A 12413-nucleotide genomic window follows, 5' to 3' on the forward strand; every position below is an offset into this window, starting at 1 on the left:
TAGGATGGTTTAAATACATGTTTTTCCTGTTTTACTGGGCAAGAAGTAAACAATTAAGAAGCTCGGGGAGGCGGGGGGGGGGCCGGGGGCACGGGCGGAAGGAGAGAAGGAGAGTTATTCTGTGACCTGAAATGAAAAGTGTATTCGATATAGCTTTGATTTCATATAAAAATGTGCTTTCTGTCTAGGAATACTGTGAATTATTAAAAACTTGGTTTTTTTCAGTCAGCTCTCACAGTTAGAAACACAAACCAGGTTGTGAAGCCCATGGAAAGTTTCCTACAGGCTTTGACTGATGAAGTCCCAAAAGAGTTAAGAATGAAGCTGTGTTTGTTCTGTAAGGAATATGGTTATCCTTCATGACTGATAATGGGAGCTACAGCTGTGCTTCCAGGCTTTCACTGAGATATTTAACTTTCAAGATGCCTGATGAAAGGAAGTGGAATTTAATACCTTTCCCTTTTCTTCAGTCTAATTCATTCATTTGATGGTCAAGTTAAATAAGAAACAGAACTTTAGTATTTCTGACTTTTAAAGAAGCTTCGGGGTTTTTTTTCTTTCTTTTAAAGATTTTTCCCAAAACCTTTACTCTTTGTTGATCAAATCAGATCACAAGGACCTTGTGCCTGCCATTGAGAGCACTGACACAGGATGAAACTTGAACCATGTTTACCTTAACACTTACAATTCTGTTTCTAATATCCTACTTCATGTGTATGCTAATAGCAAGGGGTTGGGACACCTCACATTTCATGGTCTACTTGTTACCTGATATATGCCGTTCATGAAATGAACTGGAATACTAAAGGGCAGCGAATGGTGGTAGGGGTTTCTTAGAAGAGTGGAAAGGATTTCCATTCTGGAAGGTCTGGCTTCTCGGTCTCCGTTCTGCTGGGTACGCTCTACACATCGCTGACAATATATTGCATATTTCCCAAATTCTGTCCTGTGACAAAAAAAGAAATAAAACAATTCTTGGGGACTGATTGAAATGATAGTAAACTGTGAGTAAATCTCTCTGGGGATGCCAGATAGGAGGAGCACTCAGATTTCACTCTGAGATTTCCAACACATTTTTCCATGTGGAATTATAAAGAGAATTAGTCTACCGAGACCAACAGAATAGTGCCGAAGATGAACATGGCTCAGAGTGTTCTGTGTAACTGCCATATTTTGGTTTTCACGGTTTTGCAACATACAGAGTTTCACTGCAGAGTATTTTTCAAAGCAAAGGATAAAAGTTACGCATAGAAGTAACATACTACATTTTAGTAGCACTGGAGCACAATTCTACTCAAATTTATTTTAAAATATATGTCAAAAGATCTGAAATATTAAATGAAGGATTGAAAATACGGTACTTCAGAAAGACTAGTCAGCTAGCTGGGTAATAATATTCAGGCACACCTGGAATCTGCATTCTTCTTTAAATGAAGTTTAAGAAGCCAAAGGAATGGGTGCTGGGGCAGAAAGAGTCCAACGCAGAGAGCCAAGAGCTGCAAGCCCTGGACAAAGGGAAGACATTCACTGGTTTAAACATATTACAAAATAAAACTTCCTGCTCTGGCTGCTGGCCAGCAGTACAGCTTAACTGTGCCAGGTCAAATAACAGACCGCTGTAAATGGGAATAAAAAACCAAAACACACAGAAAAAGCTGAGTAAATAAGCATGTCACCTCATTGGAAGGCAAAAATGCCCTCTTTCTATTTACTTGTGTACAGTAAGTTTCCTTCAGGGCTGGAAATGGGAAAGCAGATCAGTTTGTATAAAAAGCAGTTAATATATAGGAAAATACTAAGGCTGCAAGGCCAAGCACTAAGAAGCGAGGAAAAGCCTGTGCAATTTTAATTCAGCTCTCCTGTTACATATATTATGAAGCAACCCATAAGACATTTTTCTACAAAGTAGACAGTAACTATTGAAAAACAATTATTCAGTATTTTGGTATATTTTCATTGCTCAGTATGTATCCATTAGGCTTCGCTTTATACAGACTGCTCTGTACTCCGGATATACTTACTAACATTGCAACTACTTTTCTCACAATTGTATCAGTGCATCACATTGTAATATAAAAAATGGGGTTTCTCTGTCATGATTTATCTGATTTGCCTAGCATTAAACACAAATTTGACAGCACAGACAGAGACATTCCCTTTCATCGAATACCTGTACTTTGATGGAGGATAGCATCAGCTCTGTTTCAGGAAGACACTGCAGTAGAAGCAGGGGTGGGAGTTAGGACTTCAAAAAATTAGTGTGAGGCTGCAAACATTTTACAGACTGTTTTAACTCTTAAAAATCGTGCCAGTGGATTATGATGGCAACAATATATTTATCTGTATCAAAGAGAAGGCCTTGGTAGTGGTACAAAAAGTACCAAATACGGATTATGGTTAGTTTAAATACCATCACCATATGTAACTTCAGTGTGTGCTGACTGACATGAATGTGCTATGTCTGTTGTAAAAGCTTTGAGGATGTTTTAGCCGTATCTCAGGTAAGGGCTGTTTCTAGATAATAGGTACATCTGCTAGTCATGTTCTGCTTGCTGTGGCAAGAGAAAAATGTGCTTATTTACAAAGGCCTTAATATGGTAATTTCCTTTCTAATTTTCTGATCCATTTCCTAGTTCTGTAACTATTGCTCCATCATAAGCCTAAGTGTTCTACTTAATTCTACTCAATTATATCAAAATACTCTATAAGTATTGGCTCTCCTTTCAATTTCAGTTCATATAACTGTTACGTATTTGGATACCAATGAATAGCTGGCAGTGGACAAAGTGAAGAATTTTAGGTATGTATTTACAACCTAGCATGCAAGGTACATGCAGAACAGTATGATATACAAGAGGAGTTTCCACAACATGGCACTACAGCTTTCCTTCACACTTATGCTACAGAGATATCTGCCACGTGGTTTAGCCCACCAAGCTTCCTGATGCAGCAACTCCCTTAGGAGAGGTGCAGTAAAAAAGAATTGGGTTCCATACATCTTGTCTTACTCAACACTTAACTTGAAGATAAACCATTGTATGTCCAGCCTTTAAAACCAGCACAGGAAAAGATATACTCTTATCACCAGATTCACATACTTTGAAGGAGGATAGCATCAGCTTCATTTCAGGAAGACACAGCAATAATAAGATGTTCAGGGTTTTATTTGATTTTAAGTAAGCAGATGCTACAGAAGAGCAAAGCCCCTTTGCCATTCTAAACAGTCTGTGTAGTTCCTTCACTGCTGTTGAAATAGGTACCATTAAAATAAATACTGGGTTACCTGTACTGGTCCTGCCTGGTTTTGTGGATGTCGACGTCTAGTCTGTTTAATAAGCTGACAACAGATCTCATTTTGAAGTTCAGGATGTGTGAGGCAGATCTGCAAAGCACTTTGGGCCAAAGATACATGGTAATCAATGGCAGGAGAGTCAACTGCAGCATTTATAAACAACTGGCAGGTCTAGATGCAAAATAATAAGCAAGTGAGTTTACACACAAAAAGCCCCAACAGATCTTTCAGACGTTCTGTATAACAAAACATCTAAATGCTGTAACTGAAGCCACAATTAAGTCAGTTTACCAGTAGACTAAGGAAACCCTACTGGCCCTGCAAAAAATAGTGAAAGCGGCCCCAATGGATGAAAAGCTATACAGAGAGACTTATGATAAAAATACCTCGTAAAAACCAGGCTTTTCATTCTGTATCCAGTGGAGTGAGCTCTAGCAGGAACTGCAGCAGTTGTAGTGGTAGGCAGGTTTAAGGACATGCTGAACATAGCTCACCCCTCTACAGGACTTTAAAATGCAAAACGTACAACTCTCAGTGACAGCCAGTGTAAAGTAATTGTGCAAGTAGTGAGCACAACAAGGCAGAATACACACAGGTAAGAAAACCATAACTTGGACCCATTTGTTTTACATCTTGGCTTTCACTGGTATTTTAACTCTAAGTCTAACCTTTCCTATCCCCAGTACTGTCTTAAGAAAGCCAGGTGTTAAGCATTTGTTGTGCTGTATTAGAAGAAAACTTAGGCATCACTCATTGGCTTTACTCTGTGAAATAGCTGATGAATTTTCAACGTATTTTAGCAAAATAGAAGAAATGGATGGAAGCCCAGTCTATTTCTAATCTATATGAAAATATGTGGATGCACAGGACTAATTTTTATCAGCAATGGAATAACTGAAACATGACTCGGTCTGTTTCTAAATCAATTCCCGACCTGACTTTTAAACTGATTTACACAAAGTTTCAATAAAGGTCATACAAGTAATCTCTTATTTATTTATTTTAGGCAAGTGTCTGTGATTTGAATTAGGTCTGAAACATATTTCAGAAAGTGATTTCCAAATAGATATAAATGTATTTTTATCAGAGTACATTCCCTTTTAAATGTTCATGCTGCAGGATTGCAGAAAATAAGATGGATATACTCCTTTAAAGTCCAAACATTTCAAAAAAACAAGCTGGAAATTTTGTCTACAAGTGGCTGCGACTGAACACAGGGCACTTGTCTTGATTCCCTTCCAGATCTGAACCATTACATCAGAATTCTCCAGAAAGCTGATGGTTCAGGGAATTCGGTCTTTAGACTTGTCTATGTTTTGTGGAGAAAGTTCATTTATCCAAGCTCCGTGCTTTCCAACTTGCAATTTACTTCACCATTTACAAAAAAAGGAACAGCAAGATTGGATTTTGTCTCTGAAACAGACTGTATAGCCTGGCTATTACTTACTGTTCAGGAGTAGTTTTTTATCTGGGTGAGGGCACGAGAGAGGAGAAAGAAGGTTAATGGCATCGCAGTGTACTGCTTGCCATAGATATCAACCATCTATCTGGCCTTTAACTGGGAAAGATAGAAGGTCTTACTGGCATACAAAAATTCCCAAGAAACTAGCTGCAGCACAGCAGTTATGAACCATTATGTGTCTCTCGTAAAGCCTTTTCACTGAAGGTGTATGAAAATCTTTAAAAGTGAATTAAAAAAACCTGTTGTGAAATACTTTCAATAATTCTACTCTGCAATATTTTCTCTATTTATATTATTAGAATACCTAATCAGTCTTTTAAGAATAGCTACTTCATATGAAAAAAAGATTTTATTAAAAAGATATAATCTCTGCCTTCTATCTCAATTTGAAATAATCCGTGACTTGGTTAAACTTAAAACTTTGCTTCATTTTCCCCCCCAATTTTTGATATGTATTCTAGCTGATTTAAATATATCTACAACAAAACTTTTGCCTACCATTTGTTCTTCCTAAAATCCAATTGAAAAAAATAGTATTTGGATACAGTTCTCTGAAGACAAAGATCCATCCATGCTGTTAGGTTGTCTGGGACTTAAGAACTGCAGGATAAAATTATTCTCATCCATGATGGCTGTGGATTTTTCTACTAACTTGCACTTTATCAAATCTCAGTAGAAAGCCCAAAAGTTGAAGCCTGAACTGCTCCCTCACAACTAAAAGCAATCTCTTTACATTGGAAGTGCTAGTCTTCGGTGAGATAATACAGGAATATTCTGCTACTGTCCATTCATTACCTCCGCTAAAGGCAAGAATAAACTTAATTTTTCTTTTTTCTTACCTGCTGAGCATCTCTAGTAAGCCAACTAATACCCATTCTTTAGCTAGGAGTTAAAAATAGTAAGTCAGTTAATAAAAAAGGCATCTGCTATGCTTTTACCTTAAATAATTTAATTGCTTCGGTTTGCAAGGCTTCTGATGGCAATGTTGTAAGAGGAGAAGATATTCCTTCTTTGCTATGGCAAAGGGTAGGATGTCTCCAAATCTGAGATGCTAAATGGATAAAATATATAGGTTTTGCAATTAATTCAGTTCATAAATACATTCAATAAATAAGTATTAGAAGATTAGAAGATTAAGAAACTAACTTACTGGTATCACCTTCCATATTTAATAATTTGCAAATAAGTTGTTCAAACTCAGATCCAACATTTACACTGGTACTTCCAGCTGCAACTGTGAGATGATAAAGCCACGTGTCCTAAAGCAGAAAAAAAACATCAGCTCACTCAATCTGTGTTGGAAGGAACTGCTTCATCAGGATTTTTCTCTTAACCTGAAACACTACCATGCACTCCTGTTGAAACTCAAATGAGTTTCCCCTTGTTTGAATACACGTGTATTCATGGTCTCTATGTTACAAATATTAAGCGAAGAAGATTGGACAGCGCTCTCTTCAGAAGTTTTTTACCCTCAGAAATCATGGCCAATTATCAGGGCATTCTTCCTTTCCTCTTCAGAAAGCTAACATAAGTGCCTTTTAATCACTGCTAGATCCTGCTGACCTGGAGATAAGGTCAGGAAGCAAAACCAGATCTGTAAGATTACTTGAGAACAATGAAGTAATAATAATAATAATAATAATAAAGTTGTTAACCATTAGTCTCATTTCTCCTTCACTTCATTAGGGCAGTCTTGCCTATCGTAAATCTTATCAATGAAAATGGGTAATAGTATTCTAAAACCTCTCAGGAAGATCTGCTACAGGTCTGTCTACAGGTTAGTGTAATGTGAGCAAAATTCTCCAATTACAACACACTTGATATTCTGCTCTATCTCCTTATGTAGGCAACCCTGCTTATTTTTGTCTATTTTAAAAAAGATTACCTACAATAGTACTGGTTCACAGACAAACTCTGATCGATGTTAATGAAGCAGGACCTTCTCCTTGCTTATTATATCAAACTACAAGCTGGATGACTTGCAGGTCCCCTGCCTCCTCCTCTCAAAGAAATATCCATATCACAGCACAATACTCACAGATGTGTTACTGAAACTTTATAAAACTCTTTTTATTACCTTCTCATGTTTGGATCCTATAAGAAGATAAGTGGGTCCTTGATCTTTGGGGTGGATAACAACAGTGTAATGTGTTGATAATAAACTGCGGCCACTAGCCTCATAATCTTCATCAGAATCACATGATCTATCAACTTCTTCAACCTTTGCCTCAAAAAGCTTGATTTGACCAAGAGGAAACTAAAAGTAAATATCAGAAGTGGTGAGAGAGCAAGTATTTGCTTCAGTGCACAGTGATTTTGTATTTCTTATTCTACAAATAGAAAGAAAAACATGAACTACCATCAAAACCCGTTTGTATTTATTAATTTTCACTCCTGCCAAGGAATGTCAGATAAGCCAGCTATTGCAGACAGCAGAAGAATGATATGTGCCAAAGTCTGAAAATGAGATTTAAAAAAATTATTTTCCAGGTCTGCTTCTGCATCTAGTTAGTGCAATAAATGCCTGTTAGGGTGAGAGAAATAATTATTCAGAGTTTCCAGACCTGGTTCCAAGCAAAAATTCCCTGTGTCAAGCCTAGAACTTTAATTATAATCTTGTTATTTCAGAGGACAGCAGTGTATTGTTGACATACCTATTTCACCCATGCTATAAATTCAAAAGGTACATTTTTTGTGTGGTAGATCATGTCAGTTGGTTTTAATTCTCCAGCCTGATAGACCACAGTACTTGAGTCTTAAGCTGTATATGTAGCTATGATTGTTTTATGAGGAAATACTTTATATAAAAAGCCATTCAAAAGGAACTTTTCACAGAAGTAACTATTTCATAGTCATTATCAAGAGGAAGCCACAACGAACACAAACACAGCCTGCAATCTTCACAACTGGTGATAGAACTAGCAGAGGATCACAGTCCTTACTGACTATTTTATACAAAGCTCCCTCCCTTCCCACAGCACCACTGCTCTTTTTCTAGCTGTTCAGACATCAGGATGTTCAAGAGTGTTATTTAATGGTATAGTGAAGAAGCTTTGGCTGCTGTTTCTGTGTTGTTGTCTAGCAATGTTTAGTGATTCAGCAGAAAGAGAGGGAAGTTTTGTTTCCCTTTGGTAAAAAGATAGTCGGGCACTACAGTAACTATCATCTTATTTGTGCCACATTCAAGTGTAAGCCTAAAGTAAGTTGTCTTGAAATACCAACACCAGTGAAAAGCAGATGAGGCTTCTCAATAATACTGTTTACAAATTGAAAATAACATACTGGAGAGTACTGGCAAGTTTGACTCATCTAGGATGGACTTCTTGTATAGTGATTTGATAAAGTCAGCTATTAATATATAATAATTTTGAAGAAAACACCACATAGTGGTCGCTCTTTATTCCAGTGCTTTGTATTTTCTGTGGTGCTTCTGAAGCATTCAACTTTTGGAACAAGATAAGATTCTGAGAACCAAGAAATGCCATTTCACATACAAATAGTCAAGACTGATTTATTCACTATGTTAAGCTATAACACAGTTGTCTGATTCTTTAATTAGAATTCGATTTTGAAAGGAGGCCACTTAAATGGACTCTATTATTGTATTAACCACTGCAGATTGTGTAATTTGTTTCAGTACAGGCACATTCAGCTACAGCAAACATGTTTTTAATTAGCAAATTGTTGAACATTACAAATTAACTAGCTTTGGAAAATTTTTCATACAAATTCTGCTTACAAAAGCTAAGTTCTTATTCTATTTACAAGCTAGCAAATTAGTTTCAATTTTTCTTTAAAAGGGCAGTAAAACTTGTTCCAAATGTGAAGGAAATGTTCACAAAAAGCCAGCAAAATTCTTAGATGCTTCTAAAGGGCATGCTAAAACCCCCAAATCTTCAATGTAAAAATGTGTAAATTCAGATATAGACATTTCTTTGTAGGAAAAAATGCAAGTTAATTTTAATGTCCCTGTAAGGTGAGCTAGAGTTTAATGCTCTAGTCATTTGATTCCCCGGCCCTGTATTACTCTTTTTTAGACAGTAATTAAAATAGAATGTTTTGATGGATGGTTACTGCTATCTTACATAATTCTAGAAATAAGGTTTAGTTGAGTATTTAGAGATGACTAAAAAAAGGGAAGGGTAAGAGAAGGTATAACTAGATTTATGAAAAAAACTAGAAATTACTGGCCCCAGTGTGATTATCTGGTTAGATTAGAAGTTACAAATGAGATTTTCTCTATTTTTTTTAACTGGTGGTTATAATGGCTCAGTGGACTGTTACCATTTTGTCAAGCATCAGTCGTCTTTTTGGTAGAGCTAGATAATAAGGATATGAAACAAATACTCATAACCTCAGCAGTATTAACAAGAATTCTTGTACAAGTTTCCAAAATCTTGTGCCTGACCCACCTCCATTAAAAAGATGTTTCTTGATGACAAAATACAATGCCTTGGAACAAAAGGACAGGTGAAAAGTGTAACTAGGAAGTGTCCTTTGTCTTGTTTCTGTAGGTATATATGACTGGAAATATTCAGAGGTGTGGGTAGAGAACTAAACATCAGGCCCAATGTGGAAGACGGAGGTCTTGGCTTTCCTTAGCTCCTTGTGTCCTACATGATATGGGATGTTGGAAGGTTAACTTAAAAGCTGACTGGATCCCCATTCCTTCCTTTTCTTCCTCAAACAGTATTTTCCCTAGGTTTTAGAAATAATTTTCTCATCCCTTTCTTTTGCTGTTCTCCATCTCCATTTCTGTCCACCACACCGGTTGTAGACGGTGAGCTCCTCTTCTGTAATCCTGATGGGGAATGGGAAAAGATCCCCTCCACAGACACGCATCTGCAAAGCAGCAAACTACATCCTGCTAAGCTTTTTTTTTTTGGCCTTTCTTGCAGCCCTGTTGGAGGTACAGTGACATACAAAAGAACAGGATTTGGAAGTCAATTGAGGGATACAAAGAACATTTAATTTCTTGAAACTTGCAGTCACTGCCCACTGCAAACACATTGGAAAGGGTCAGCTTCCAGAAGTAAATGACAGGCAGGTCTTTTCTGATAAGTCTCACGCTGCTCAGAAAGGCAGACCTGAACTGTCAGCAGATCAGTGTCCCTCTTCAGCTAGGGATAAGAAGATGCAGAATATGTATCATGTCCTGCAGGGGAAGGAGACCAATAGGCATGCCCTGCATTACTGTCTGTTAGACAGGAACCTTCCAATTTGATAATCTGTGAAGCCTGAATGTTTGGCAATCAAGGTAAAATGGGCATATACTGCCCAGGCCAACTGTACCTTAATAAAGCTGTAACTGTTTAAAGTTTACTTCAGTATGTTATCTTCCATTCACTGAGGAAACAATTAAGGGACCTACCTTGTCTTCTTGATTACGGAAATAATAGAGAATTTTTCCAACCAGGGTACACCAAACTCTTTTGGAATATCCGTGTTTCACCTGAAATTACAGAACATTACGAACAAGCACAGCAAGAGAAATACAGACTACATTTCCCCATCTCTGAAGTTTGGTGATGTTGGGAGTAAATGCCTTGGTTCAAATTTCTTTCCAATTTCTTCCACATCACTAGACAAATAATTAAAACTGCCTAACTCTATTAAGGGCATAAGAATGCATTAGATGCTTGTCTCAAACCAAAGGCCAATATGAGTTTTCATTTGGCTTTGGATCAGGCCTAAATTAGTGGAAGCAAAGGAAATGGAAGAATTAAGAGAGATAAATTCCTTTTATACCTAATTTTATTATCATTAAATAATCTGTCCCGGTGAATAACACAGAAAAAGAGAGCACTCCTGAAGTAAGGTAGGTCAATTAGCTACTGAAACATAGGCTGAACTAGGATACCACTGAATTGCAAACGGAGAACTGAACACAGGAACTAATGAATTAAAAAAGACAGAAAGAAAAATCAAATCAACCAACCAGAAGAAAAATACTGCCCAAAGTAGGCAAGCTGGTAGTCCTCCTGGACTGTTCACATTGTAAAGTACTGGGAAAGCAAATACATGTCTGTTGTGCTTGTGTTTATTTTATTTTGGGGCCATTTTCATCTAGATATTACTCTTAAGATATATGGAATAAAGCAGATTGGGGAAACAAGAGTATTCTTACCTTTGTAAGCAATCCTTTCATGGTTGGCTTGATTTCAGGCTGTATGAAAAGTGGGCTGGCAGCCTGTATTTTAAGAACATTCTGCAGTACTTTTATCCATTCTTCTAAGATGTTGGGAGAATCAGCAGTCAGGTAGTATGTTCGTTTTTCTGTGGTCAGCTACATAGTAACAGAAGAGTCTTGAGCATTAGGAACATTATACATTTGACCCCACAGTGTGGGGGCTGAACAATGTAGTTTCAGAACTTTGGGGGGTTCATTTTCCCCAAAGTACTTTTCATTAACAAAACATTCTGTGGCCAGGCAGAGCAGACAGACCTTTTCTAAGGCTTCATCTGAACAGTTTCAGGACAGCAGAACTGAGAAAACTCAATTTGTTTCCTTTCAGACGAACAATTTATCCTAGCCCTAATGGCTGGCCCCAAGACGACTCTATTTCTGTCTCATACGTGACAATCTGACCTTTGCAACAATACAAACAAGACTACATGTAGGACTTTTTAGTTTCTGTAACTGAAATGATTCTTTGATTACGAATGAAGGGCAGTGATTCATTCCAAGTCCACACCTGGACTTCCAGTCCAACAGGACTGGAACAAGGGGTTGGTTTTGGGGATGGATGGAACAAAACCCCACTGAAACACAGATGAGAAAAGCACACACCTGAATTGTTTGTTTTCCATCACCCCTTTCAATATGGCTAGATGCATTTAGCTCAATTTGACCTTGAGGTTTTCGAATGACATCACTCTATAGAAAGAACGGGAAAAGAGTATTTGAAATCTATCAACAAATAGCAATAAATAATTATAGAACTCATTTAAACATTAATCTTGATAAATATTTCCTAGTTAGACATTGAGTACCTTGTAAACCTCTTGAGGAACTGAGTCCTGAATCATTCTCTAACAGCTCAGACACCAGGACCGCATTTCTTTTCCTTCTAGCAGCATTTGATTCTCACTGAAAACAATCTAACATTAAGTAGCAGGTAAGTTACATGTACTTACTGGAGATTTGTAGTATAGTAATTCACCTCCTTTAAGCACAAACCACCGTCGTTTCCAGGTCTTTACTTTACCGCCCATTTTTAACAGATATCCAGATTTTTCCAAAGGTTCCTGATTTAGAAGTATATATTTATAAAATGTAGTTAGGTACACATATAAAATACCCCTCAGAGATATGTATAAATACATATGCACACACATACTTTAATGACTTAAAAGCATGCTAAAGAATAATTTCAGTATTTGATGAGTCTTTCAGTCGAACAACAAATTTTTTACAATCATCAATTAAGACAAATGCCATGCATGTGGGAGAACTGATTAATATCCCTACTTACAGTTATAGTACATAAAGGAGAGTAAGTGATTTGTCCAGAACCACACAAAAGAATGAAGAATATGATGATTCCTGATTTTATTTTCTAATTATTTATATTAAACAAGGAACAAAATGAATACCATGTAAATATACATCTTCCCCCAACTTCAGGGCCTAACCTATGGACCAGGTAAAGAGCACTG

At 37.1% G+C, this 12413-nt stretch overlaps 1 protein-coding gene across 3 annotated transcripts in view; it reads right to left on the bottom strand.

The window, feature by feature from the left end:
• PLEKHH2 (pleckstrin homology, MyTH4 and FERM domain containing H2) overlaps positions 1-12413 on the bottom strand; it is a 56975-nt gene that overhangs the window by 10787 nt on the left and 33775 nt on the right. For all 3 annotated transcript variants that reach the window (XM_037405692.1, XM_037405693.1, XM_037405694.1), the window contains exons 13-22: positions 11892-12002; positions 11545-11631; positions 10882-11040; positions 10126-10206; positions 6832-7011; positions 5905-6013; positions 5693-5805; positions 3284-3463; positions 1408-1505; positions 769-946 (exon numbers count right to left, since the gene is read on the bottom strand). In XM_037405692.1, coding sequence (XP_037261589.1) covers positions 769-946; positions 1408-1505; positions 3284-3463; positions 5693-5805; positions 5905-6013; positions 6832-7011; positions 10126-10206; positions 10882-11040; positions 11545-11631; positions 11892-12002 — 1296 coding nt within the window. The remainder of the gene's footprint in view (positions 1-768; positions 947-1407; positions 1506-3283; positions 3464-5692; positions 5806-5904; positions 6014-6831; positions 7012-10125; positions 10207-10881; positions 11041-11544; positions 11632-11891; positions 12003-12413) is intronic.

Source organism: Falco rusticolus, chromosome 12, assembly GCF_015220075.1.
Source record: "Falco rusticolus isolate bFalRus1 chromosome 12, bFalRus1.pri, whole genome shotgun sequence".
In the NCBI taxonomy this organism is placed as follows: Eukaryota; Metazoa; Chordata; class Aves; order Falconiformes; family Falconidae; genus Falco; species Falco rusticolus.